Source organism: Pestalotiopsis fici (genome assembly GCF_000516985.1).
Source record: "Pestalotiopsis fici W106-1 unplaced genomic scaffold PFICI_Scf_1, whole genome shotgun sequence".
NCBI lineage: Eukaryota > Fungi > Ascomycota > Sordariomycetes > Amphisphaeriales > Sporocadaceae > Pestalotiopsis > Pestalotiopsis fici.
This window is the reverse complement of record NW_006917091.1, coordinates 4,160,227-4,188,226: the sequence shown is the minus strand read 5'-3', so window position 1 is coordinate 4,188,226 and position 28,000 is coordinate 4,160,227. Positions and strand designations below refer to the sequence as shown.

Here is a 28,000-nt window from a genome sequence, read left to right as displayed (position 1 = left end):
AACGACGACGATTGCACGGAATCAAATCCCGTGTCGGCGCTCCAAATTGTATTGACCTCGTCCTTTAGGACCACTCAGCTCCGTTCTCCGCGGAATCCTTGATGCGACTTACCAAGTCTGATGTCGAGGCAGCCCTCACCGACGAAGCTTCCGCTACACTAGATGTTGTCGCCGCTGACGAGGGGTCGACCAAGCTGCAGACTACACCATGTCGCGTACATGCCGAGCAAGGCTTCTTCTCGTCACACTGGCATATATATGTGAGTGATTGCTGCACAGCGGATACTGTGATATTCTCAGTAGCGGAATTACCTTGACTCTGCGCTTCTTGCATCTCTGACAGCCATTTCGTGACTTGGAGTAGCCCAGACGTTGAACCATCGTGAAAAGGGGCCTCTAGATTTTCATGGGAGATTTTGTTGTGTTGGTAGCTCAGTTGTTGCACCCCGCAAGATAAAAGTGGGTGACAAGAGCAGACAGATATATGCAAAGCTCTCGAGTGTTGTCTCGTATATTCTCTGTGATGAGTTCAAAGATGAGGTACTTAATTGAACTAGTATGTCTTCAGTGAAGGCGCAGCTTGTTAGCCATGCCATGCCATGCGTTCATGAATCGGCTCTTCCACGGGCCCTCCGGCAATCACTTTGTGCTAGGCGGCTTTTAGCTCATGTCGGACCAGTGAGCGACCGGCCAAAGTTAATACAGTCTGTACAACGGTCGATTGGGGTCAGAAGATCCTGGCTCTTCATCTGCTTGAGACGCGGCTGGCTGCTGAACACATGGAAGTCAATGTGCTGCGCCCTCGTAGAAAAAACACACACCATCGGCACTCGTAAAGTTCAGACCCTGGGCACGACTCCCAACGAGATGGATCTAGGCAAACAGATCTGAGAGATGCACAGTTGAGGTCCCCTAGTGCAAACTGGGGCTTGGGCGAGAAATTTGGGCTGTTGAGCCAATCACAGTAGGATCCGAAGTGCATGAGATCGGCACTACTTAGCGCACGCCAAGTATTTCGTGGGGACCTTAAGAGAATCCGTGCGTGTTATACAATATCCGCAACCCTGTAGGCGAATCTGGGGGGTGTCGCGACCCAATTTGACGGACTGTAGCGTCTTTGATCTTTGATGGCCATGGAAACACAACCCGAGTATTGGACAAGATGCACAACAGATGTATGCACGTCTTCTTCCGCCCTTTGCGTAGATGGGGAATTAACTTGAAAGAATTTGTATGGATCTCTAAGAAAACGAGGGAACAAAAATATTGCAGAAAAAAAGGATACAATACATGCTGCATTCTGTGGCTGCGAATGATGAAACACCTGACTCCGATCCAGATCTATCCAGTCGCGTAATCTAGCGGCGCTCCCGCATCATAATCTCCTTCTTGGGATCAGGAATAGACTAGACGGTAGGTTGTTAGCGGCGCCCGGTATCGTGCAGCAGAAGCTCGTCAAGACTTACCATGTGTGCAAATTCCATGTTGGGATACCGCTTCGTCTCTCCGTCGGGTAGCTTGAGGTCGTACTTCATGATAAACTGGCCAAAGATCATCTTGATCTCGTTGGCAGCAAAGAAGCGACCGGGGCAAGCGTGGCGACCGTAGCCAAAGTTCAAGCTGTTGGCGCTCACACTGACAAACTGGTTGAGGGCACCGCTCTCGTTGGACGTTTCCTTTGCATGCTGGCGCATCTTGTGGAATCGCAGCGGGTCAAACTCTTCAGGGTTGGAGAACACCTCGGGGTCGGAGCTGATGGCGACGGCAGGGACTTCAATGGTCACACCGGCAGGAATTACACGGCCATCGGAGAGCGTAAATGTCCGCAGCACCTTGCGTTGGAAAGATGCTTTGCGCAAAAGTGTTAGTTTGAAGACTCACGTAAATCTCATGTTGTATTTATCCTTACCCATGGTTGCTGGATACACGCGAAGAGTCTCCTTGAGGAAGCTATCCAGCTTGGTCATGGCCTGTAGCGCTTGGCTGGTAAAGACACCGTTGTTTTGCGCAAGAGCGCCCTCAATTTCTTCGCGGAGCTCTGGAATGAACTCTGGCGACGCTGCCGCGCTATAAAATCTTCAAGGCGCTGTCAGTAAACGATGTGAGAAATGGACATGCAATGCTACTTACACGTTTGTCGCGACCAAGACCGTTGTATGTATAGCCGCGAAACTAAGACCCAACTGCACCTCGGCCAGATTTTGACTGTGTACATCAGTGAATTTGGGCGAGTTTCTGATGAGCCATTGCAGCATGTCGTCTGGTCCATCATCCTTGGAATCCTGGAAGGACTGCTTGCGAGCTTCAATCATGGGCATGAGGAAGTCATAAGCTTCCTTTTTTCTCCGCTCAAGCTTCTTGATTTCCGGGAGCCGGGAGGCGAAGAAAGGTCGCAACCACGGGTTCATTCTCACGACGGCGCGTTGCGCAGTCATGACCTCCATGGTGTAGTTGATGGCAGCATCCAGGTACTCCTCGGTGCGGCTGAGCTCAGGTCCGATAAACATGCGCCCTGAGACCATGGCCACAATTCGGAGGAGTTTGTGGTGCACATTGATTGACGTCCAGTCAGGGCATTTGGGCAGATTAATGTCGAGACATTCGCGACATTCATTTGCAATCAGTGCATTCAGGCGGGCTGCATTCCCCTTATCAGCAAATGTGCTCTCGCAGATACTTGAATGAATGAAATCAACTCACTGAGAGCAGGCGTCAGATCCGCTTTGATGGTGTGTGGAATAATGGGAACAGTCGATTGGATCTTGGTATACTTGGCCTCGATAGTCTGTTTATTGCCCTTATTAGTGCTGCGCTCATGAACATTGCCAATTAGATAATCACCTCATTGACTGCGCCATCCATGCTGACCGTGTGATCGGGCAGTTTCTTCAATTCAGGCAAGTACTTGGGACTAAGAACTACCACTGTCGTGTCTGCCATAGGCGCGTTAGCTGCAACTCTGTCTTCAGTAAATGAACTCAACGTACCTCGCGGCGTGGTGATTTGGAAAATCCCATCCTTGAACTAGAAATGACCGCCTGTTAGATCATTGCGCAAAGCCTTCCATGTGATAACAAGCACAAGACGCACTTTGTGGTATCCATCATTATACAGTTTCCGCGCCGAGTGTATATAGGCTTGCCTCCGCTTGTCGAGACTTCCCAATTCGCTACCAATGATGGGGATTTTGGAGATTTGTAGTGCATTAAGCAGGTGAGGGACAACGCCCGCGGCGACGAGTGCTATTACGGCAACGAGGACGACTGGCCACTTGTCTGCCAGACGTTGGTAAGCAGTCTGTGTAAAATCCATTTCGAGGATTGTGTTGTGAGGGTTGCGAGGGCTGAGAAAAGAATGTTGATGCCAAACGATTATTGTTAGTAACTATGGATGATGCAGAGCCCTTTTATTTGATACAAGCAGTATCAATTATAGGTTCGTTTCTCGGTTTTGGTCGAGAAAGAGCCGTGCAATGAACTCGTCTCCAGCAGCATATCGCAAACCGGTCCGAGGCGGACCCCGAGTGCAAACCTACAACCCAACGAATCAGGGCGCCAAGTTAAGCAATCAAAGTGTTCTCAGCGTCCCGAGAACACTAAGACCATGACACCCCCCGACGGGACGGGAAAGCTCGCTCTCGTTTTCGCTCTCCTCCCGACCCCCCACAGCGCTAAAGACCTCCCTAAAAGTGATCCCCACTGGATGCGACCCTGGTGAATGAATGATATATCAAACTGTCATTCAGCCTAGCCCCCAGCTCAGCCACATTATTATTGTTGATTTTCTGTTCATGATTTACAAAGATCATCGTATCTGGATCTCGGCACGGTCGAAGCAGCAGGATATCGAGACTATGCAACCAAAACTGTGCTGCGGCATGGAATGGCTTTTCTTCTTCTTCTGGTGAGCTCTAGTCATGGCTAGCGGTGCTAAGCAACGCTGGACCTCTCAGTGTGCAATTGGCCCGCGGCGCTCTTCGTAGCAGATAGAATCGTAGATGAATACACTGCGAAATTGGAACCAAAAACCACCAATTCGATGTTTCTTTATCATATTGATCATATTGCTGAGTAATATCTTGCAATGTCGCTACTGCCAAATCCCGAGTAGTTTGGAGTACGGCTAATCAGACTCTACTCCGTACTCAATTCAGATACAGGCAGTGGAAAACAACATCCAATGTACGCAATCATGCATTGACGGTTGAGCCCAGTGTTTGAATCAAGTCGAAATTTCATTAAACATTGTCTAAATACAATTCTATAACTATTACTTTTTTATGACATTAAGAACAATTGGGCCACTCAAATTTTGTTGACAAACTTTGGGTGCTGTCTGATGCGGGTGCCAAATATCGCCAAGATCCAAGTTACAGGCGCGAGCACAAAGCAAATCAGCCCCAGTAGCGTGTTGCCCCAGCCCAAGCCCAGAGCATTATACATTTGCAGGCCAATAAGCGGCAAGACAGCACCAAGGACGCTTCTCAGCACGGCATTGGCAGCCGTCACTGAAGCCGCATGCTCTTGGTACACGTCGACCAGGTAGGTCAAGATGCTCATGAAGATGCCAATTAGGCCAAAGCCCATAATGCCCGTGCCAAAGACGGGCACGATCCAATGGACGTGGAACTGTGCGCCCCATCCGTAGATCAACAATCCCGCCGAGAGCGTCAGCGCTGAAGGTACGGTGATCCAGAGGCTGAGCCGTATCTCCGGTTCTGGCTGGTTGCCTTTTCTCTTCTCGGCTTCTATCAGGCGATCCGATAGGAACCCGACCAGAAACTGACCCAGGATGTTGCCGATACCTCCACCAATGAATACCAAACCCGCGCTGCGTGCGCTGAAGCCATAATACTGCTCAAACACAAACGTAAATGTGGTGAAGAGGATGTACATGAGGCCATAGATAATGGCGACGTAGGTACTCAGGATCGTGACGAGCGGCGAGGTAAAGAGCAGTCGCATGGGGCGGACGATGGATCGCGCAAACACCTTCTTCGGAGGCTCGGCGCTCTTGAGCTTTGATTGATAGCCAGGATTGCCCGTCTCTTTTCGCAGTCGAGCAGCCTTTCTTTCTAGAATGAGGGGAGCGTAAGACTCTCGAAGAATGAAAATCGATGCCAAGGTAGTAACTCCAGACTGTTTGGTAAGTGTTAGCGAGTACAACCAGACTGGGGACAATTAATATGATGGGGACTTACGGCAATGGCAATCACCCAGAACACCCATCTCCAGCCGAGATCCTCGACGAGGAAGCCGCCGCAAACTGGCCCAACCACGGGGCCTAGGATCGGCCCTCCCGTCCACAATGCCATTGCCCGGCCTCTTCGATTCGCCGGCATCATGTCAACGATGCTGCCGCTGCCAATAGTCAAGACGGCCACTCCCGAGAAGCCAGCCAGAAAACGAAAGGCAATCAGCATGCCCATGTTCGTCGCGAGGGCGCAGGCAATCGTGAAGACGGTAAAAGTCGCATTGCAGACATGATAGACTAGGTTCCGCCCATAGACTTCACTCAGGGGCGCAATGACAATCGGACCGAGCGCAAACCCCAGGACAAAGACGGAGACGACAAATGTCGCGAGTTGATCGTTGGTGATGTCGAATTCCTCAAGGACTTGTGGTACGCCCGGCGCAAGCATAGACGATGCCAGAGGACTACACGGAGGAGAGTTTGATGTTTAGTAAAAGAAGTCGCGGGTGCGGTTGCACTTGTGAAAGGGTTGACTCGGCAAGACTTACACAAGTAAACTGAGAAACGACAAGATGCCAATCATGGCCCATTTTCGCTTGTCACTCCAATTTAGGGGGTTTTCGGGGTCTTCGCTCTCTGGGTGTTCCCAATAAACGATGAGACCTCCCTCATGATCAGCGGCCTCAGAGGGAGCATCATCGCTATTGCTCTTCCCCTTTTCAGGATCATCTTGATTAATCGCTGCGCTCAAGTCGCTATCCGTGATCTTGTTTTCAGAAGACATGGTGACAATGATGAGAATGCAGATCCTTGCACGTGCATCATAACAAAAATTCAAGTGCTGGGTTGCTGGCCCTGGGGAACTGCCTTCTTTAACCAGATGTATTCAGAGTCTGGTGTGTTTGACAATCGGGGTGGCATGCGCAGGTGGCAGCCAATCCCAAAGGGATCCGAACGGCGGAGATTTGGGCCCTGCCGTGTCCCGGTCTTTGTGGTGGTCTCGCCGAGATTGGTACGGGGGGCAAAAGGCTTGTTCAGCCTCCGAAGCAAGGGGGAGGATGGGGGGGGACAGGTTCGCCGCGAAAGCGAGCTGTCGAGAGATCATGACGGGCGGAAGCAAAGTTCGAATTATGAAATCTTTGTCGATTTCGCATCGGCATCACGGAGCAAGGCACAAATCTTCTAGGGGTCGGGAAGGCTTAGAGGGGCTGCAAGTCTCGACATTTCTGTATCCTAGATGCCAACGGGCCATGTTTGCCCCACAAACTGAACGGTGTACCTGGAGGCACACTAGATTTGAGTCTACCAGGAGTCTAAGAATAGGCTTCGGGAGTAGCCAGTCCGCCAGAATTCTAGAATCTGGCGACCTTGACAATCTCATAGACTCCCGAACCCTGAATGAGCCCTTTCTAATTGGGCCAAGGCTCAAAGTTTGCATGCCAAGTTGAGGTCGAGTCTTGAGGAAAAGGTGGGGGACATTATAGATTCGGTTCCGCTTGTTATTGGCTCGCTTTCGGTTGACACGGACTATAATCTAGCGGACCATGTGGTTAGGTACTCTCTAGCTTGGGTGTCGAACCATGATTCCACTTTATATGCTCTCCCGTACGTGCTCCTGGATGTAGTACTTTTATGGATAGATCCTTGTCTCACTGCCACTCAATAGCACTCTTTACACTATATGCGACCCATTGCGGGATGTTACATGTTGGCATATTGCAGATCTCGTGAAGTTGATGGATAGGGTGCAACAAGGCTGGCCAATCGCAACCTGGTCAACACTGCGCCAGCAACATGGGCGAACGTTTTTTTTCTTCTTCTCGATGACCCCCAGCAGCATCCGCTCGCTCGCCGGCAGTTGACCCTGTCTAGCTGATCCTAACCGTTTATGCCCATATCTTGAGTATTCATCACAAGTACCCGATCTACATCCCCTCGACTTGTTTTTGGCTCAATGCCATGGATAACGACTAAGAGCCTTAGATGGTACTATGGCGCAATGCAATCACTACCCGAAACGCTACGCTAATTTACCGGTACTGCCACCATCTAGCACGAAACAGGGCTGAATAGAACTTAGAAGTCCCTACTATCTATCTATGGAAACAGCTCATCTATGCGTGTTTTTTTAATTCCACAACAGTTATAGGGATAGCGTGCCTTGTTGTAATTATAGCAGTCCTTTTGCGGGACAAGTCACACTCGGCAGTCGGCTTGGCCTGATGGAGCTCAGACTGCCGTCATGATGCTTGTTGCATCTGCAACACATCTTCCTTCCCATCAGGCAGACATTTAGCAACTCGCTGCGCATCTCGCATTGCGGTATCGTCAAACGCAGACTTTGTGGCTTAGATGCTCTTCTGTGCGCTCTGTACTTGGTATAATTCGACCTCATTCCTCTACGCCATTAGGAATATTGGATATCACTCACGACAATCTTCCAGTCTACTCCGGTCAAATACCATCAACCCATCTTACTCTGTCTGTCTTGAATTGACTGCCAGACCTTCAGTACATTAGCAACGCCATCTTCAATCGACTAACAAGGGATCTTGACATCACGCCACGCCAAACACTCTATAGTCACCATGTCGGAATCAGCTGTGAACCTCCCGCCGCCCTCGCTGAATATTGTCAATCTTGCAATTGCCGATTTGGCCATATATGCAGTGCTCTTCTTCCCCACCTGCTACCTGACCTGGATGCACGGGAAAAACGGAATGGTGTGCTGGCCGATTTTCGTATCATATTTCGGACTTCGGTTCGCGTCCGACGCATATCTCATTGTGCACCGGGCCGACCCACTCCTGCCGAACACCGTGGCCATCATGACCAATGCCGGCAGTCTGGCCTGTCTGTCGCTAACTATTATTGGACTCCTCTACGAAGTGTATGTAACCCAACTCTCAACTCATCCCACCCACCCTCCTTTCAGCTGAGTCAGCGTTGATCTAATGTCTACCACAGGAATATCACACTCCCCTACCCTCGACGCTGGACCGAAAAGATCATTCTGGGCGTCACCCACTTGTGCAACACGGCGGGCATTGCCCTGGCCACGTACGGCGGCTCGCCCAGCGCCACGGGCGAGGGCGGCGTGGCGTCGCAGCTGCTCAACCGCATCGGCAACTGCCTCATGCTGGGCGTCATGGCCACCATGTGCTGGTGGATCTGGCCGACCTGGAGGCGGACGTCGGCGCTGCACCGCAAGCACCCCATGTTCAAGCCCTGCCGGGCCCTCATTGTGGCCGCGGCCGTGGCCATTCCGTTTCAGTGCCTGCGGCTCATTTACAACACGACGTATGCCTTTGACCACCTCGCCATTCTGGATCCCATTACGGGCACCTTTGCCGTGCGGTTGATTCTGCAGTTCATTCCGCAGATTGGTGTCGCCGTCGCCACCGTGGTCGGCGGCTGGTTTGGCATCCCTCCCAAGGACAAGAGCAACCCTGGCGAGGAGATGGCTTGTCTGGAACAATTACCGAGCTCGAGTGATCGTGTTCTAGTCTAGATACAGGACATTCCCCGTGGGAGGTCTAGAAACACGCATAAACTATCATGCGCTGTTGCTACTACTTGCTCGCCAAGTCGGATCTAGGAACGGTTTTACAGACCAAACTTCCGAGCAACGAAAACACGAACAGTGGGACTCCAAGCCACTATTACTCGTTCATGGCCACATGTTGCCTCCAGGTTCGGAGCAGATTCTCATTTCTTCGGTGTTTATTGGTTACATAGACTGCTTGGCACGAATGGGGAGGATATCCAGCACAGAGCACTGGCGGCTATGTACGGATGACTGATATGAATTGACAAATTATTTCCTATCGTTCGCATCTATAGGTGAACTAAACTCCACATGTAACACCTCGTGAGAATTGTTTGCTGCAATTGCCCATAGAAGACACTGTACTCTCACTTTGTGCCCAAATGGTACGTGGTGTCTCCTGACAGCTACTATCTTGAGGCCTATTCAACTCAAGCTAAAGTATAACGTTGGCGAACTGATTCGGGCATGAAAATATAACCTCAGTACGTTGAGCCGATTACATAACAAAGAGCACGGAATGAGCTGTTCTACCACTCCATCGGGCTGCTCGGCTGCAGTGCGGAGCGCATGGGGTCTCCTTCACGTGGCATTCTGCAACAAAAACAGACAAAAAGGACAAAGATGGAAAGGAAAAGTTTTCATAATTGAATATGAATGTCAATTCGCAATTTACCTCCGAGCCGAGCAATGACAATTCCATTGCGGGTTCCTAAATTAATCAACTAGCTAACACGTCATATCCACACGCGCGATAATTCTTAAATTGTATTCCAGCAATCCACTATGCCCAGTCTTTTACCCCAGCCAATTAGCGAAAGTCTTTTTTATCGACCGTGAACTATAGGATGTCCTCTAGTCTCGAATACTTGCAGGTGGATCACCTATCAGAGTGCCCAGAGCTACGCCACATCAGATAATGCAGTCTTGAAGAGACGATGATGGCCCAGACAAGTCATCCACGAGGTGGCAAAAGCGCTCGAGCTTTCCAATTCGTCTTGAGCAAGAGCCAAGATCAGTTTTGAAACAAAGCATTATCTCAATGAAATCACGGGGGACAGGATCTTTGTTTTGGGGGGGATTTGCCTCGACGATAAATCCGAGTCAAAACCGACATGCTGTCGTTTTCTTTACCCAGGCGGCCAATCACAAGACGGCACACTAGTCTTTTGCGGCAAGATCTGATCGACAGGAGAAAGCTTGGATCACCTAGGGGACCCCGCTAGGTCCAACAGCCGAGTATACACTCGGTCATCCGAAATGTGCATCTGCTCATAGCAAATCAATCCGGGGCAATTTCTCGCCTCCAGGGCCAGTTGCTCAGGGTTTGGGCTTCAAGGAAGTCACTATCTTCCAGGTTCAGAAATTATCAACCCGTCTTCGGTGGTCCACTTTCGGCAAACCTGAACCTGCCAAGCCCGCACATTCGTCCTTGCATTCGTCGCCTCGTCTGTGGGATACGTACGTGCCAGATCAGTGCCATGACCGATGTTCTTCGTCATGGACAAAATCGGAGCTACAGGACAAAGGAAACAGTCTTCAGATCATATCGGCAATATGATGGCTGACCCTGTGCAATGGAATACTCGTCGAACTGATAGGCGGCGTTTCAAAGGTTCAAGGGACGTGCGAACTAGAATCGGCAGGCCGCAGCTCTCTACACTAAATGGCTCCACAGAACGTCCTCCCGCTCGGAGACCATAATCGGGGACGCCAAGAATTAGACCCATGATGATACTCCATCTTAGCGCGACAAGAGTTTGGACGGAGGGTTGATCAAAGGCTTGGTTGGGAGAGATCGGTGCAAGGAGGGAAGGCCAAGTGCCCTTGTCGGACGAGAATAAAAGGGCCAGTTCCTCTTGATCTTTCCGATCTTGAAGACTTTGGACGATCAGTCGATCTACGGGTGGCGACAGTACAGTTGTTGAGTCCTTGTAGATTAACAAGAATCGACCATACTCCCCTACTCGTTTGTCAAGATGCGTTGGTCATCATACGCGGCCGTCTTGGGCCTGACCAGCAGCCGCGCACTCGCCGGTTGTCCCTATGCTGCACGGCAGCAGTCGAGCTCGGAATCTGCCTCGATCAACCCTCACGTTGCGGCGGCTGACAAGTCGGGAATCTTCTACATGAACCGGATCGCACCCGGCGCATCACAATTGTACATCGCCAATGCCGATGGCAGTGATGCCACCCCCCTCATGTCCAACCAGACTTGGACCATGGACTACCGTCCTTCTTGGTCCCCGGATGGCAACTGGATTGTCTTCACCAGCGAGCGTCGTGGCGATGGCCAGTCTGACATTTATCGCATCAAGGTCGACGGTACAGGATTGGAAACTCTTGTAGCGACTGACTCCTTTGAAGACTCGGGTGCCTTGTCTCCCGACGGAACCAAACTTGCCTATGTGTCGACGCAAGGCAACCTTACAGCCAATATCTGGGTCAAGGATCTTTCGACAGGCGAAGCTCAGAACCTCACCGACACTGAAGCGACTCGACCAAGCAAAGATAGCCCCCAGGGACACTACCGTCCCACCTGGTCGCCCGATGGCGAGTGGATTGCTTTCAGCTCCGATCGTAACACGGAGTGGACCGGCCACGGTGAGGGAACAGGCTGGGAGCACACACAGACGTTGTCGATCTATGTGGTCCGTCCCGATGGGTCGGACCTGCGTCAAGTAGTCAGCGAAGATGGCTACTCGCTCGGTACCCCTACATGGTCTCTAGATGGATCCCGTATCCTGTTCAACAGAGTGTCTCGTGAGGACACCTACGCTTCGCATGGTACCGCGTATCAGTACGGAGAAGTCTCTGGTCAGATCCTCAGTGTTGATGTTGCCAGTGGAACTGATGTTGTCAACCACACCTCTGGAGACTACCTCAAGCTCTTCCAGCACTACATTGGCAACAGCAGCAACATTGGATACGTGATCAAGGGCGGCGAGAGTGAGGGTATCAACTACACTGAGCCTGACGCTACGCACACAGCATTCAACCTGACCTATCTGCGTGACCCCTCATGGTCGCCCGATGGCTCCAAGGTCGTATATGAGGTCGTGTCGTGGGACCAGCGTGCCGGTGGCAGAGAACTTTTCAGCTGGGACAGCGAATGGGACTACCGCTTCATGGACGTGTTCCCAATGCTCAACAATGCGACTGGCCGCATCGCCCTTACGCAGAAGCAGCTCGGTAATAGCTCTGTCGTCACGTCGTCCACTGGATACACGGACCTCGTGACTGCCTTTGATGTGAATGATGTGTGGGAGACGGACAATGCAACCGAGGCCAGCTACCTCTCCCAGGGCCTCGGTGGAGCTTTCCAGCCAACCTTTTCGCCTGATGGCTCCGAGATTGCCGTTGGTATGGGTACATGGTTCTTTGACCGCAACGCCGAAACAGGCACCATCTACCGCGCCAATGCCAGCGGAGACGGCTTCGTGGACCTGACGGAGACGCCTGGCGAGCTCAACGCAGGTTTCCCGTCCTGGTCGCCAGACGGCACGCGCATCGTTTACCGGCTCTGGAACCGAACCAGTGCCGCGCCTCTGGGCCTACGCATGCTCAACCTGACCTCGGGCGAGACGAGCGTGCTGACCGAGGGCTGGGACAACACCCCCGGCTGGTCGCCCGACGGCGAGCTCATTGTGTTCACGCGCCAGGTCAACTGGACATGGGAGTACGGCGCACGCTGGTACGATGACCGCTTCGACATCATGACCATCCGGCCCGACGGCACCGACCTGAAGCAGCTCACTGACAGCCCAGCCAATGACGCCCACGCTGTGTGGTCGTACGACGGCCGCATCATGTGGTCCACGGGCATGTACGGCTTCCGCGACGAGTCTGTTCTCTTTGACAATACCTTCCAGCCCTACGGTCAAATCATGGTCATGAATGCCGACGGATCGGATAAGCGGTTGGTGACGGATAGTTTGTGGGAGGACTCGATGCCGATGTATGTCCCGAACGAGTACCTTTGATCGTTGCCATGTTGTGCTTGGATGTTTTGATGAAATTGTTACGAATTTTTTGGTCGAATTTGCTCGAGCGCGATTTTCATAGAGAAATAGATGGCCGGCTTCTGAAATTGGGTTGCGAATAACCGATGGTACTCAAAGAAAAGTAAAATAGAGCGATATATTTTCCCATTTGCGCTATTCCTAGTATAGTGTTTTGTTGTGCAAAATGCTACCCAAGCCCACGATGAGAAAGCCAAAGGTGGGTGGCAGAATTTAGGCGCCTTCCCCGTGGTAATCCCGGTTGTAGGGCCAACTTTCCCACTTTTGCAGGGGCCCAGATCCGGAAGCTCTTATCAATCGCATCTTATCTCCGTTGTGCCAAGCCTCACGCATCCACGAGCCCAGTGAAACCATCTGGCCTTTTCATTGCCAATTTTTGGACGCTAGCCGTGGTCACTGGCCGCTGCGCCTCGGTTGCTCAGTATCGGGTGGTTATGCATCTCATGTCTTGGAATCTCCTCAATTGCCTATCACATCACCAGACTCGACGTCGTGTCACTTGCAACGTCTGATTCATTGGCTCTTTTTGCATGATTTGGCATTCAACCTAATTTAACTATGCATATTTCTTTTCCATAAACCGCTGTGCATGTTGCAGCACTCGATCATTTGGGCAAAGACCAGCTTAGCTTTCAGTGTCTGCATATGTCCTTACCAGTGAAACAGGCATCCGAATTTCTACCCAGCGCCCACTGGAGCCATGCATTTGCCTTCGTCTTTACCCTCACAACTCCTCTTTTCTGCGGTGTTTTCATGATATTTTGATTAACAGTTGGCTGGCATTATTCGAAAAAATCATTTGCATATTTACAATAATTATGTGTTCCAACCAAGACAACGTGCTCGTGTCATTGGCGACAGAAGCCGATGTCCCCTCAATTGTCGATGTAATTTTCTCCGTCTTTGGCCCAGACACGGCCGAGAATCGGGCAAGAAACACAAGAGCACTGAGGGCCGACATACACGAGAACAGTGGCCTAAGAATTGTCAAGGCCGAGCTACCTCGCGGAAAGGTCGTGGGCTTTTCAATGTTCTTCCTTCCCAATTCCAACACTGCGAAAGCACAGGCAACCACGCCGACACCGCTCCGACCTCCAGTCCCGTCGGACGAGACGTCCGAGTCCGTCCTCGATCGGTATTTCTGGGTCGAGGGTGGAGACTGCCAGGCCCGCGCCGCCGCCATCGATCGCTACGGCCGGCAAGAGATTCAGCGACACGTCCAGGGCAGGGTGTGCGCCAATGTCCAGAATATGTGCGTCTTGCCCGAATGCCAAGGGCAGGGAATTGGTCATGCCATCATGGCGTGGGGCTGTCGCGAGTTTGACGAGCAGCGTGTGGATGCGTACCTGGAAGCCTCGGTTGCCGGCGAACGACTGTACCGGAAATTTGGATTCGAGATCATCGGAAAGACGGACAAGGACTTTGGGGACGGAGTCAAGATGTTTCACTATCATATGTGGAGGGATGCCAGGATTTCTGCCTAGTGATACGAACGACTGCAGCATGATTCTTGAAACTCTTCTGTCATTTCATCAAGTGCGGTTTCACGAGTATTAGTACTGTTCTATCATCGTCAGATTGATTCATGTCAGTGTATCTCGGATCCTAATTGAATGGTCTCATGTTTCCGAAAAGCTCATGAGTCTCTCGTATAAAGACTTTAACCATACTGCACACTGAAACCAAAGAAATTACAGCTGAACCCGCATTCGATATGCGCATCGCAGCTTGAAAGGCGTTGCCAGATTTCCCACAATTTATGCCTTGAAATCCTTCTCAACCTCGTCCGCGATTTCAATGATTTGCTCCACAAACTTTCCCATCTCTGTAATGAATGCCGTATGACCACCAGGATTGCGCAAGACTCTCTTCAGCGTCGGGATCGTTGCAATCATCTCCTCCTGCGTCCGCACTGGAATCGTCTGATCCTTTTCGCAAATAATATAATATGCAGACACAGTCAATTCATCCACGCCCACCGAGACTCCGCCAAGGAGCGATTCCATCGACTGCGGCAGCAGCACCGCCATGCATCTATCCGCCTCATCGCCGGCCATGTCGGGGCCATAAAAGGCAGCCTTGGCCTTTTCGTTGGCCCACATGAGACCCTCACCCATCTCGACGATATCCAGCGGCGGCAACGGGCTCAGCGCGCTGGCGCCGGCCTTGGGCACCACATTGCTCGTCAGGTACACAACGGCGCGGATGCCGCCCGTCTTGTGCTGCGCCGCGCGCTCCGCGACCGAGTAGCCCTTGGCGGCAATGGTCAGGGGCGCGCCGCCGTACGAGTGCGACACGGCGAGGAACTCGATGCCCTGGTCCAGGTAAGGCTCCATCTCGGCCTGAATGTTGCGAGCGTCGTCCTCGACCGTCACCTTTGGGTCCCGGCCGACGCTGGGGTGGCGCACGGCGAGGACGGGGGAGAACCCGGCGGCCTCTAGTCGGGCTTTGGGCTTGTCAAAGCATGACGGGAGATGGAAGCCGCCATGGACCAAAATTATGCCCATCGGTCGAGAAGGTGTGGATGTGGCTGTCATGGTTTCCTCTTCAGATAGTGATAAGATGCGCGTTAATCAGAGGAGGGTGGTCAAAACTGAGACTTTCGGGATCTTGATTGAGGCTTATTTAAAATGCGAGGAAGCAAGACTTTAGTGTAGTCGTGCATCTTGAAGATCTGCATTGTCATACCATGATCGAGAGCCCCAACAATTGTCTTTATGTGGGGGTGGACAGCGATCAAAGTGGAGGATGTCAGGTCACATCCCCAAATCCACTATTCAACTTGCAGCTCCGTCCATGTGTGCGCTCGTCACCAGTGGTCAGACTACCGTCTTATTGACAACTGACTTGCAGATGAACGTGAAATCGCAGTGTGGTCTTGCATCACCTGGGCAAGTATTTCCAGACTCATCAAAGACAAGTCATGGCCAGGCCTTGGCTTCTTGCATGAAGCAAGTGGCGAGCGCATGTCGAGGAGCTATCCTTGACTTACTAACTCGGGATTCCCAAAAGGTCACTTTACTACATTTGTCGTATGGCATGTATGGATCCCAGTGCATCCCCGCTGATCTGGACATCGACATAGGCATCCCATGTATCGTGGGTGGATTTTACCTCGGTATGTATATCACACAGCTTGCAACAAAGATTGCCGCTCGGTAGCTTTACCAACACAAAGAGGCAAGCAAATATTCCATTAGATATTAAGTCGATCCGTCATTTAGTAGGTAATCGTAGAGTATCATGCGGCAATGACCCTTCTTTTGTAACAAAAGGCTTCCGAAAACGGATGTAATTATACCAGTTTGTTCGTTCTCCCACGAATAGCCTTGCTTATATATGATCGCAAGCTCTGCATCATCCAATGTCGATAATTGAGCATGTACCAAATCAAGAAAACGATCAAGGTAGCGGGCAAAGTGAATACCCAATACACCCAATGATTGCTCTGTATTACATTACCAGAGTCACTCTGCCAATCGAGCGAGGGAACCGCGAACAGTGCAGCAATAAATGTAGCGGGTAAGAATGCCATGGTCATGATGGCAATTGTCTTCATTGCCGAGCTGTCCTGTTGCGCAGCTTCTGCTAGGGCACGGCTGGCGTCCGCCTGCTGAATACTCGTCTGCGCATCGCTATGCGTCAATAACGTAGATAGCTGCAGCATGTTTGTCAGAAATCTCATGTCCACGTTTGAATGACGGGGTTGGTATTTACAACGCTGGACAGGCGCTCGACGCGAAAAGTCATGTAATCCATATACTTGTCATAGGCATGAATGCGCCGTCTCAATTGGGGAATGGCCTCGGATAAATGGTGACGAGAATCCATTGCATGATTTCGCAAGGCTGTCTCGCAAGGACTTAGGTATTCATCATCCAATTCCGAGTTCAAATGGTCCAGCAGCGATTCAATCGCTCCGAGAGACCGCTTTCGCCCCGAGTATGCAATCAGAACCTGGCCGCTTATCTGCAGCCACTTTGTGATCTGGTCGATACTAAACCCCTCTCGCAAAGGCGTTCCTAGCCACTGGAACCCCGTAGCAGCCTCAATCTCTTGGATTTGAGCTAGTTCATGCTGGTTATCGTAGTGATCATAGAGGAAACAGACTGAAACGGCGAATGTGTAGCCCATGAAGTTGGGAGAAGAGACGTGTCGGGCGTGCCTCTCGAGCACGAGTAACAGTAGCGACTGGGCCCTTTCACTTATTTCTGCAGCCAACCGACTGGGCGATAGATTTGGCAATCGCGCAACGAGCATAGCCCGGGTGGAAAGCGTACGACGATTGTATGTCCATATAATCGCTTGCCGCGAATATCCAAAAAAGAAGGTTTCTATTTCGCCGTCTCCCGGAAAGTGATGATACCCATCATACTTGTGATGGAGCAACCAAAGTGCGCCATCGTCAAAGCCAGCAACGTCTGGTGCCCAGAGACTGCGCAACGCGGCACCGCTGATACACGGACGGCGATGCTCATCGGTGGGGATGAGACCGAGTCTCAGCGTCGGAGCCTGATCGACTGATGAAAAGAAGACTGCCAAATCCTCCTCGTGGGATTCACTCATGGACTCTTCAGTAAGACTATAGCAGACGTACTCTCTTGGGCTCCTTGGAAAGGAAGATCTAAAACAGATCTCCTGCGCCATTGACCTGAATTCTTCCATCTTGGAAACTGGAAAAGTACGTACAGTGACAACTAATAGTTGGGTAATCTGCAAGGCCACTACACTAACCCCGCAAAGAGGGAAGAGCAGAAGAACTACCAGCACACGAGGATGGCTGGAGGGAGAGAATGAGGACACGGAGAAAAGTAATTGAAGATTGAACGACCCATGGGATGAAACAATCAAGGAAAAGGGATGAATCTACAGGAGAAGGAGCCTCGATTCCTGCGTTGATTCTTTTCTTCACAAGGCGCAATTGTCGCTGTGGGATCCGCTAAAGATTAGTTGGGGAACTTACACACGCCGCACACTTGCATTGGGTTTGCTTACAGCACATGTACCTCTGTAACCCACTGCGATAACACTCATATGTAGGAACACACATGTACCTTTCCTATTCATCAAATGGCCCGCAAAGGATATTTCATGTGGCCACGACTGTTGAATGGTGCAATTCTAGCCAGAGGAGATCTTCCCTTCCCATCATCAATACACCTACACCACCTCTTTCTTGGTATCTCTGTTCTGTCCTAGTTCCAGTTCATACAATTTCTCTGCGACTATGCATCTCCCCGATCCACATGACGCGTCTCTGATGTCCTAAGTACGTCGCTAATCAGAGCTGGACTTACTACATGGGATGCCCAGCAATCAAAGATCCTCAGATCGTTTTAGACCTGACTGAGTGAGTGGCCAAGTAGTGCCGGGGTCCTTGGGCTATCGAGTATAATCAACGACCCAACAAAGACATCACTTATATGGCAATCAAAACCAGCACAGTCTATGACCAGCCGTCTCGCTACCAATATCGCATTGACCCTACGCATAATACGCACTGGCGCTGCGACTAGATCTCAAGATTTATCTGCTAATTCCGTATTTGGAATTTCTATCCAATTGCTTACGATCGCAGGACATGTTTACCTGGCGAAAGCCGACCGTTTTCTCGATAGCCTGTGACACGGTAACGTGTAGCTCTCTTACCGCGTTGTGGTGGGGTAGCTTTTCGTTTACGACGATGAGTATTTTGAGGATGGCTACGGGGATTCTACCGTTATAAAGTTCTAATAGAAATAAGGAAAAACTTGTTTTTAATTATAATATAACGATGCGTGGTGAATACCCCGCAATCGTTAGCCATGCAACACTTCATCATCTTATAATAAAAGTTTCATCATTAAACATTCGGCAAAAGCTTTATATTACGTCATAAAGACGAAGCGATGATTTAATGACCAGGTATTATTAGAATATGCTGCTACCACAATTTATAAGAGATTAAGATATAATATCGAGTCCAATAAATCTCACGTTAATACTTTGTTTATAATATATATTATACTATATACCTTTCGAAAGAAACTATTACTAGGCAGTACTCGCAATTGCAGCTTGACCATTAAAATGCCCACGCTGAAACGCCTGCGCATTAATACGTCTTTGCGGCGGCCCCTCCTGCAGGAGCACGAAAGCAATGACAGTAGTGTTGCTCACAGCCACTCGCTACCGATCAAAAAGACACATACACACCCGCAGCCGCCGCCAAGGGCACAAGCCACTGATGGCGAAGATGGCAGCGTATACTTCATCGGCACGGCGACGACAGTCATCGAGTGGTCTGGCATGCGCATCCTGACGGACCCGAATTTCCTGCACGCCGGCGACCACGTGCACCTGGGCCCGGGGGTCACCGCGCAGCGCAGGACCAACCCGGCCGTCGAACTGGCCGAGCTGCCACCCGTGGATCTGGTCCTGCTCAGCCACTACCACGAGGACCACTTTGACCGCGAGGTCGAGCGCAGGCTCAGCAGGGATTTTCCCATCGTCACGACACCGCATGCGCGGAGGTGTTTGACGGACGGCAAGGATAGGGGTGCTGGGGACGAAGGAGGTCCCTTCAGGGAGGTTCACGAGCTGGACTTTTGGGAGAGCCTCCTCGTACACGTCGACGGTGGTGCTGCTGCTGCTGTCGCCACCGCCACTGGACATGAGGGAGTCGTCGGGGCTGTGGAAGAATGGAAGAAGAAGCCCGTCGTCAAAGTCACTGGCATGCCCGGGAAACACGTCCCGCCCGGTCCTCTGTCCGCGGCCAACGACCTGCTCTCAGCCGTGCCGCCGACCAACGGCTGGATGCTGGAGTTGGGATACCAACAGGGTGATGCCGAAAAGGAAGGCGCCGCGGTGAAGATGGGCTACCGCACCTACATCTCGGGCGACACCTTGTTCGTAGACGAGCTAAAGGACATTCCGCGCTGGCTAAAAGACGAGCGCATCGATCTGATGCTGGTACACCTAGGCGGGACTACGATACCGGGCCCGTCGATGCCTTTGCTCATGGTGACCATGGACGCCGCGCAGGTTAGTACTTGATTCACTGCTCCCGTCTATCTTTGGTATCAAGTCGCAGTGCGATCTTAATTTGTCCTACTTCTTACTTGTGAGCAGGGCCTTCAGCTTATGCGGCTCGTCAATCCGGATTTGACCATTCCGATCCATTACGACGATTATTCTGTCTTCTTGTCGCCTCTGAGCGACTTCAAGGACAAGGTGAGCCACGACGGATGGGACGATAGGGTCGTCTATCTCGACAGGGGCGAGATATTCAGATTTCATGCCAAAGCATGATAATAGAGCGAGGTCGATGCAGCATGGGAATAACACCGACGCACTTGTTGTCAAGATGGTGTGGTATGATAAGAATCCTGAGGTGTCCCCTTAAATTAAAATGGCCATAGTCTACCATTAGGTCGCCATGAATTCAGTGCAAGCTGAAGTATTCAACACGCTTTTGCGATTATATTTGTAAATTATTGTAACAGTTTACCGATGGAACGTCAGGTAGTAATCAGTACACCATATATTACGATGTACTATACAGATTGATTCTTGCAGAAGCAAGAATCCAGTGCAGCTGTGCTGCGCTAGCTAATCCCACATGTAGCGGTGCGGCACTCCTACGCAGTGCCTGTATGGGACTTCAGTACAATGACATATAACCACCGTTATTTAATAAAAAGCGATAGCGTACTTTATATTCCTCGATATATTAATAAAAATGTTTTTCAATGCAAAAAAAGAAAACAAACTATACTTTGCATTAGCCGCGAATCGAACGCGGGGCCCATCGATGGCAACGATGGATTTTACCACTAAACCACTAATGCTGAATCACCTGTTGCCGGTTGTTGGGAGAAGTATTCGTAAGACGACCCATACTGCTAATGGGAGCTGTTGCAAAGTTTTGCATTTCTTACCTAAGGATGAGGGCATCGCGAGTGTATATAGTTGGGTGGGCGACGTGGAGTCCTCCCGTGGTGGTTTTGGTGGATGATCGTGAGATTTAGTAGTGGTAAACTTCTAGTGTCGACCATAAACCTGTGGTTTGTCTTTCCTGCTGTTAGTGCATTCATGTCAGTATTGCACCGGGCTTGTCGCATTAATCTTGTCAAAGTCTGGTATTTGCTTGCGGGGTATAAATGTTTTCTTTTTATTTCTTTCTTTTGATGGCGCCGACTAAGAAACCTAAGCTACAGGGTTCAAGATGATGCGGCGATACGTTGTAACGTTCATGGGGCGGTCATCTTGCACTTGGAGGATAATGTGCATTGTCTAGGGGTGGAATATTAGCGACGAGTCATGGTACGAAATGAGTGGTATCACTTACAATGTTGTCATTCGGCGTGATGCTAACCAGACCATTTTGGGTCTCCGAGGGCGTAAAGGTAACATTCTCGCTGACTGGAGAGATCTCGCCCTCCAATCTTTGCACCACTTCTCTGTAGTGCAGCCATTCAAAGGTGAGGTCATCACCATCTGGGTCCCAACTCTCCGACGCATCCAGGACAATGGAGTCGCCAAACGTGTAGTCGAGCTGGAGAGCCGTAGGACCACAAGATCCGTTGATCACGGCGACTGGCGCATGGTTGTTCTCCTCAAAGCCGCCCGTAGTCCAGCCCATGCGCATGGCAAAGTCATGCTGGTAGGCCTGTCGCCATCGCCAGATACTCGCAAATCCGCTGTAGAATGTGTCGCCGTTGGCACCAATAACAAAGTCTGATGCGTCGGCATAGACGGCGGAGAGACCGGAAGCATCTGCGGGAATGTAGCGCCCTCCCCAGCTGCCCCATTCGGGGTGCTCAATATCACCTAGACCATTCTGGATGAGCGGGAAGAACGATGGCGTATCTCCCTCCATGATGAAGGAAAAATTGGGGTAGTGCTGGCCGAGTTCACCAATGCGAATGTGCGTCTGCAACCAGTCGTTGGTGACCAGGCTGGTGTCGGGTCCGCCCTTGTCAAAGTGGCGGAACAGTTCACCGGAGATGCCATTCCATGTTGCCTCGGTGTATTCGCTGAAGCCGTGCAGGGAAACAACGAAGGAGAGCTTGGGATAATTGTAACGGATCCAGCGGCCCGCATTGTCTTGGTCCGAGATGGAGTAAACGCGCAGGCTCGAGACAAAAGTGTCAACGGCCTCTGCGTCGCGGGTTGCCGAGACGTTTCTCAGTGCCTCGGCCAAGACGTTGGCGCCACCCCAGAGGGCAACCCAGAGTGGGCTCTCGGCGCTGCTCTCGTCGGCTTCCTCAATGAGCTTTTGGGCAGCTGTGCTTATACCATCCTCATCAAAGGCTGCCAGTCCATACACGGGCCAGCCAGTCACGAGACGGTCGAGCAGGTAGTCTCCCGTGGGATAGGCTGCGGCATCATCCAAAAGGTTGGCGTTCAAGTTGTCAACAACGCCTCCGTAGGCGCCCAGCACGGTTCCGATGGTCTCCTTGTCGATGGTGTCGTTCTTCCACACCGAGGTCACGGCGGCAATAGCAGTAATGTTGATCTCGTTGGAGTAGGTCAACAAACGAACAAGTGACATTTGATCATCGGGCTCATTGGACATGTCGGTGCAAATGAAGGCCCGCGGCTGGGCTTCGTAGCGTGAAGCTGAGCACTTTCCTCCATTGCTGGATGTAGCGTAGGAACCGAGAGCCAGAGGCAAAGCGCATAGAGTGGCCAGGACGGCCCGAACGGAGAAGGCCATGGCTGCAGTAACCGAGAGGGACTATGCGTGCTGTTCACTGTCTTCGGTTCGACAACTTGCTCCCAAGCCTCTCTTATTATACATCTCTGCCCCCTCGAGCCCCTCTCCCTCAACCCGCGGATCTCTCTCAACTCGGACGTTCACCGTCCTGCCCGCCACTCCCTTCGCACAGCTCAACTCCATGCTTCTCCCTTGTTGTCCCCCTGTCGACTAATGAAAATACTGGGAAACGTGAAAGACCATCTTCGCAACTTGATGTCATTGGTATAAAAGTCGGTCATGGTTCGCCCCGCATTATGGCAACCGAGTCCGCGATGCGACCTCCGCATGACCGCAAGATACTCCATACCGGGGCCCCCACACAATCCATTTTAGGCAACTTTAGGCACATGCCCTCGAGACGCTGCGCGACATGTTTTCTTCAGTGCAAATGGCAGGCAAAAGGACAAGGATGGGAGGGAAAACCTGATTGTGGGGATTTCTTCAGTGGATATTTTATCCCCATACACTCCGGATCTGTACTTTGCATCACGAATTTGGAAGGGCGAAGAAGACAAACGGAGGCGGCATAAAGCTCGCCGTGATGCCGAGAAGAAGAGTCTGTTGTCGAATGCAAGTATGTTGTAATATTGCCTACCTCTCGCGACATGATGCGCTGATATTTTCTTTACACCAATGCTCATTCTCTTCTCGTCTGATGAATTGAGCGATTTTGACCCGGGGATCTGGGGCCATCCCCAGGCCCAAGGACCCGGTTGAAATTAAGTACGCCGATCTTTGCCCGTCACGGAGTTTTAGTCAATCTTCACGGAATAGTGGCATTTCCAGAAAATTCTCTTACTTATCTGACCTTGAGCTTTTTCCGCATTTGAGCCAGCAACAAAGAGTGCCATTGAGTGAAAATCAAATCATGGCATGAGCTTTTCATTTGAGCGGCCACGCGGAGTATGCAAAGCTTCTTGTTGCGTCGAGCCAGAAGAGCAATTGAAATACTAACCCCTTGCACCGCCGGGCTCGTCGGAGGCGGACTTGGGCCGGATCTCCGATCGGATACGACTTTTTCAAAATAAGAAAGCTTGTGATAAGGTACAATCTCGATGTAAGACGACGCAAATCTCCATCTCTGCCATTTGGATCTTCAGTATCCCACCATCCTGGACTTGCAACAGAAATTCTTAGCACAGTGACATGGTCTGGCAGCCAGAACTCGTTCTGGGGGGAGACCGCAAGCAACTAAAGAGTGATGAACCGCATCAATCCTTCATCTCCTGAAAATCTATCACTGTGTGACGGAGTACCACTGTTTCTCTTTGGTCCACAGAAGTAGACAGGTCAACATGCCTGGGCATAGAGTTGAGGCTCTTTGCTACCTTGGCACAGAGGACACCCGCCAAGGAGGCTGGGGGGTTGCAAACACCATTAACAAAAGTGGTAGCGATAAATTCATCATACCACACGTACATAGTTTATCTTTGTTACAGGTGACATACAGATCTGGTCTGCACGCATCTTCTGTATTAAGTCCATCAGAGGGATCCAATGTATCCACGGAATCTACAGAAAGAAACGAACATGAATCGTTGTGGTTCAGGTTGAGAAAGGAATGATCTGGCTTTCTATCCACCTATCTATAACGCTCACTAGCTAGTACTTGTATGCTGGTCATGCTCGCACACCCGCATAAGATCCAGACCATGTTTCAAAGCGCCACGGCTTCAGTGCCCCGTATGTTCATGCCAACCACCCGCTCACTCTAAATTCACCCTCCGCACTCCGTCCCTCCAAAAGTTGGATTCCAAAAGGTCGTTATGGCTTTTCGTCACCAGTACTTTGAGAATTACCGGGGTATCCATATTGCGCAGCTGAAGCAATAAATCATATAGCTTGCGCAACACCTTGTCCATGCCGCTGGTAGTGCATGCACGGTCAATGATGACAAAGAGCTGCTTGGGTCCCGATAGACGGACCATTGAAGCAAAGAGATCATTGAGTGTCTCCATGCTCCCTCCAGTGAGATGATTTTGGAGATCCTCGGAGCTCCAAGGAAGAGGAATTGATGTGTGCTGGCGTAATGCTAGCAGTTGCATGTTTAGGGAACGCATCGCGCCTGTGGCATCCAGGATCGCTTCGCCCTTACTAGGGTGCTGCGTCCAGAGGAATGAGATGAACAGGCGATTCTCGAGAAGCAATTGCTGTGCTAGTAGACGACCACAGAATTGACTCAGTACCAATTTAAAAATAGGATGAGTGTTGAGAAACAACCACTCAGACAACTGACTGGTGCGCCAACTTTCGATATCCTGGCCGCGCAAAACTGTCCGAAGACGAGAGAGATCATGGCGAGAAAGCTTCCATCTGAATAGAGTCTCAATGTTGGCATCTCGAATATTGAGTGTCAGCGTTTTCAGCTCGTGGGCATCATTGTGTCGAATGCGTGTACCAACGGAGAGCCACTTGAGGAGCTGATTCCTGGGAATAAGATAAGTGGGAGTCTCGACTATGTCATCATATGTAGTTAGCGTTCACTTTGGTTCTATTCACGCTTGTGACTCCTGTAAGAGTCCGTCAAACTAACTCACCAGGAGGGTTGTTATCTCCGCCTGTGCCTGCGACTGTGTCTGTGCCTGTGCCTGGGACTATGTCTGTGCCTGGGACTGTGTCTGTGCCTGTGTCTCTGCTACTGCCTCTTTCGCTGCGCTGAGATGCCATATCTGTTATGTGCTCGAATAATGGGCTTTTCTTCGAAATGGGTTCTTGGCGTGCAGGTTAGGTCAGTAATGGTGCCTCTGTTAATGGAAGAAACGTAGAAAGAAAGAGGCATTGGTCGCGTGATTGGGATTTGGATACTCACCTTTTTTTCGCACCAAGTACCTGATTATAATATACGTACGTCTTGTTCAATGCGTATGTAATAACCATAAAAAAAAGAAATAGTTTATCAGACTTGTTTTGATGTACTCGAGCACGTATCTGTGCTTTACGTCTGCTGGGGGTGAATTGGTACGTCACTGGTCATGCCAGAAAACAATGTTTATTGATGTTGTCTGCGCTTTCTCTAATGTTGACCAAGTAGTCCCCAACCACACGGCCATCGTCACCCACAGTGCTGAGATAATCCGAAGCGCTCCTTCACTGGCGTCCTTGCCTGTCTTCCCAATATCCCGGCCTCTCCACATGTGCCATCACCGGACCTTCCACCAGCTTAAACCCCCATGCTTTGTAGCGATTTTTGGTGCTATTGCAGGGACGACTCGAACCTGTGTCGTTGCTTCATCGTATCCCACTCTTGTCACCATAGTTGGGACGTCGCTGGTCATGCCAGAAAACCATATTGATTGATGTTATCTGCACTTTCTCCAATGTTGTCCAAGTACCCCTAACCAAGGTCAAGGGGAGGGGGTTTTGCGTGCAGATGTCTTCTACTAGTTGAACAAGCCTGACATATGACTTCTTCCATGGCGTCCGGATGTACCTCATGTTGGCTGTCACATTTCGTGGAGGGTTGAAAATGAATGGTTATTAATTTAAATCTACTATATGAATGTTTTGTGGGTTTGGTGTGCAAGATTATATTGATCTAATTATAGATAGACAAGTTTCCAGTAAAGGAAGAGTGTCTATCACTGAGGCTTTGGTCGGGGATGATCACATGAGGCTTTAGCATCTACCCGTCTGCATCTCTCACCTGAGTCATTGTAAAAGAGAAAAAGTGAACGAAGGAGCTTACGAAAGATATCTGAGTTGATGCTAACTAGCTACACAAGACAGGTGCTAAAGAGCCTTCTGATATAAGCCAGTGAGGCAGCATCGTTGATCAGGGTTCATCCAGTTGCCTGTTGGCAATAAATGTCGATGGCCACAAGTCCATTCTAATTCAAGGCATTGTCTCTGGGGAGCGCTGTTTGTTAGATATGCACTCTGGGCAAATCCGGAAGTTCCACTTCAGGCAAGTTTGTCACCAGTACCTTGAGCTTCAGTTCGCTCTCCTCTCCCATACGGTGCCTGAAATGTACCAGTTTTAGTAGCTGTGGCAGCACAAAGGGTATCGTTCCAGGTAAGAATCGTGGGTTGTCGATGATGATGAAACATTCAGTCCTTCCTCTGTTTGCCAGAATTAGCAAAATCAGAGCAAAGATGTTGTGCAAAGCGGTTGTGTTTCCAGTCTCTATCAAAGGCTGGAGTCTTTGGCGAGACCAGGGAAGCAAAAGCTCTTCCCGGTCGATGCCCAAGACAAGTTGCATTGCCATGGACCGCAGTGCCCCCAGGGGCCCAGTAAACAGTCTCATATGGTCCCAGGGTACCTGTCGGCCACAAAAGAATTGAATGACGAACTTTTGATCTGAGTGCAAGCTTTGCACGAGCTGGCCACATAGCCTGGTTGCTGTCGAGACTACGGCGGGCTCCTCATTGTCGACAACAATGATGAAATTAGACAGAGCACTGAGTCGCCAGAAAGAATATACTGGATGCGCCTAGAATCCTGCAAGCCTTTGGGACTGTGTCTCGGTCAAGTCCATTCTCTCTAGAGATGCGATCTCACGGGCCAGTCGACTGGCGAACGAGTTTCTCGTCCAGTCGTAGCTGTTATAGCCTAAACCCTGCGCCCCATTCGCAAGCCAGCAAAAGAGCTCTCTCTTGTAGTTGGTGTACCTAGGGATAGGTGCAGGCGCAGGTACAGGCGCAGGTACAGGCGCAGGTGCAGGCGCAGGTGCAGGCGCAGAATTATGAGGATTTGGGAAATGAGGCTGCGGTGGGTGCTGCATCGGCGCGTACTGGTGTGCTGTAGGATAATTTGCTGGAGAATTCTCTATGGGGGGCGCATGCTGGTACAGTGTGGGATAAGTAGCTCCAAAGGACGGAGGTAGCTGTGGTCCATGTGTGGACGCGCGCGGAACTGTCCACAATATTAGCCGTTGACTCTCGATTCTTTTGCGTTTCTAGTTGCTGAGTTCCCGTGAATGAAACTCACCAGGTGGATGGTGCTGGTCATCGTTGTTGGCTGCTTCTCCACCCCTATTATCGTGAGGATTGCGATTATGTTGAGAAGACATGTTGACTGTATGCTTGAATAATGGGTTCCGTCTCTTTGTGGCGATGTCGGTGCAGATAGGCTTGGTTGTGTCGACGATGCTGAACAAGGAAAGGAGAACCAAAACGATTTATCTCTATGAAGTGTGCGTATGAGCGTGATTAAAGTCCTGATGAAAGCATATATCTGTTGATGAAAGTCTTTTGAATAAACCAATTGCAACAAGTCAATCAGACATATTCTTGTGTATTGTCACTGTCCTTGCGTTGTTTACGTCTGCTGCGGATTGCTTTTTCAGTTCAGGTGCAAGTCATTGTTTCCAGTCGGATTCAAGCGGGAGCCATCATCGTTACTACTCTTTAATTGCCCAAGCACTACTTCTTTCCAGAGACGAGAACATTTACCTAGGTAGTTGAGATGTTGCTGACCAGGCCATAAAACCAGGCTAATGATGTAGTTCTTTCCTTCCATTACAAGTGCCCATACATTACTCCCTCGTACCAATACCG

At 50.6% G+C, this 28,000-nt stretch overlaps 11 protein-coding genes across 11 annotated transcripts; 4 read left to right on the top strand and 7 right to left on the bottom strand.

Moving 5' to 3' along the window:
- Nucleotides 1-1,358: 1,358 nt before the first annotated feature.
- Nucleotides 1,359-3,312, bottom strand: PFICI_01279 (uncharacterized protein; the record flags this gene model as incomplete). Its single annotated transcript, XM_007829860.1, has 8 exons — nt 1,359-1,406; nt 1,467-1,849; nt 1,910-2,076; nt 2,131-2,638; nt 2,701-2,785; nt 2,842-2,933; nt 2,988-3,024; nt 3,091-3,312. The coding sequence occupies 8 exons, from the start codon at nt 3,310-3,312 to the stop codon at nt 1,359-1,361; spliced, it is 1,542 nt and encodes a 513-aa protein (XP_007828051.1).
- Nucleotides 3,313-4,304: 992 nt separating this feature from the next.
- On the bottom strand, nt 4,305-5,977 carry PFICI_01278 (uncharacterized protein; the record flags this gene model as incomplete). The annotated part of the gene is made up of 3 exons (XM_007829859.1): nt 4,305-5,138; nt 5,201-5,657; nt 5,742-5,977. The coding sequence occupies 3 exons, from the start codon at nt 5,975-5,977 to the stop codon at nt 4,305-4,307; spliced, it is 1,527 nt and encodes a 508-aa protein (XP_007828050.1).
- Nucleotides 5,978-7,781: 1,804 nt separating this feature from the next.
- Nucleotides 7,782-8,704, top strand: PFICI_01277 (uncharacterized protein; the record flags this gene model as incomplete). The annotated part of the gene is made up of 2 exons (XM_007829858.1): nt 7,782-8,083; nt 8,161-8,704. 2 exons carry the CDS (start codon nt 7,782-7,784, stop codon nt 8,702-8,704), a joined length of 846 nt encoding a protein of 281 aa, XP_007828049.1.
- A 2,015-nt stretch (nt 8,705-10,719) lies between these two features.
- On the top strand, nt 10,720-12,723 carry PFICI_01276 (uncharacterized protein; the record flags this gene model as incomplete). The annotated part of the gene is made up of 1 exon (XM_007829857.1): nt 10,720-12,723. One exon carries the CDS (start codon nt 10,720-10,722, stop codon nt 12,721-12,723), a length of 2,004 nt encoding a protein of 667 aa, XP_007828048.1.
- An 857-nt stretch (nt 12,724-13,580) lies between these two features.
- Nucleotides 13,581-14,246, top strand: PFICI_01275 (uncharacterized protein; the record flags this gene model as incomplete). The annotated part of the gene is made up of 1 exon (XM_007829856.1): nt 13,581-14,246. The coding sequence occupies one exon, from the start codon at nt 13,581-13,583 to the stop codon at nt 14,244-14,246; it is 666 nt and encodes a 221-aa protein (XP_007828047.1).
- A 273-nt stretch (nt 14,247-14,519) lies between these two features.
- Nucleotides 14,520-15,299, bottom strand: PFICI_01274 (uncharacterized protein; the record flags this gene model as incomplete). The annotated part of the gene is made up of 1 exon (XM_007829855.1): nt 14,520-15,299. One exon carries the CDS (start codon nt 15,297-15,299, stop codon nt 14,520-14,522), a length of 780 nt encoding a protein of 259 aa, XP_007828046.1.
- A 1,144-nt stretch (nt 15,300-16,443) lies between these two features.
- On the bottom strand, nt 16,444-17,427 carry PFICI_01273 (uncharacterized protein; the record flags this gene model as incomplete). The annotated part of the gene is made up of 1 exon (XM_007829854.1): nt 16,444-17,427. The coding sequence occupies one exon, from the start codon at nt 17,425-17,427 to the stop codon at nt 16,444-16,446; it is 984 nt and encodes a 327-aa protein (XP_007828045.1).
- Nucleotides 17,428-18,831: 1,404 nt separating this feature from the next.
- PFICI_01272 (uncharacterized protein) lies at nt 18,832-20,052 on the top strand (the record flags this gene model as incomplete). Its single annotated transcript, XM_007829853.1, has 2 exons — nt 18,832-19,785; nt 19,873-20,052. 2 exons carry the CDS (start codon nt 18,832-18,834, stop codon nt 20,050-20,052), a joined length of 1,134 nt encoding a protein of 377 aa, XP_007828044.1.
- Nucleotides 20,053-20,949: 897 nt separating this feature from the next.
- Nucleotides 20,950-22,462, bottom strand: PFICI_01271 (uncharacterized protein; the record flags this gene model as incomplete). The annotated part of the gene is made up of 2 exons (XM_007829852.1): nt 20,950-21,036; nt 21,092-22,462. 2 exons carry the CDS (start codon nt 22,460-22,462, stop codon nt 20,950-20,952), a joined length of 1,458 nt encoding a protein of 485 aa, XP_007828043.1.
- Nucleotides 22,463-24,210: 1,748 nt separating this feature from the next.
- On the bottom strand, nt 24,211-25,171 carry PFICI_01270 (uncharacterized protein; the record flags this gene model as incomplete). Its single annotated transcript, XM_007829851.1, has 2 exons — nt 24,211-24,959; nt 25,042-25,171. The coding sequence occupies 2 exons, from the start codon at nt 25,169-25,171 to the stop codon at nt 24,211-24,213; spliced, it is 879 nt and encodes a 292-aa protein (XP_007828042.1).
- Nucleotides 25,172-26,934: 1,763 nt separating this feature from the next.
- Nucleotides 26,935-27,513, bottom strand: PFICI_01269 (uncharacterized protein; the record flags this gene model as incomplete). The annotated part of the gene is made up of 2 exons (XM_007829850.1): nt 26,935-27,356; nt 27,432-27,513. 2 exons carry the CDS (start codon nt 27,511-27,513, stop codon nt 26,935-26,937), a joined length of 504 nt encoding a protein of 167 aa, XP_007828041.1.
- Between the last annotated feature and the right edge of the window lie 487 nt (nt 27,514-28,000).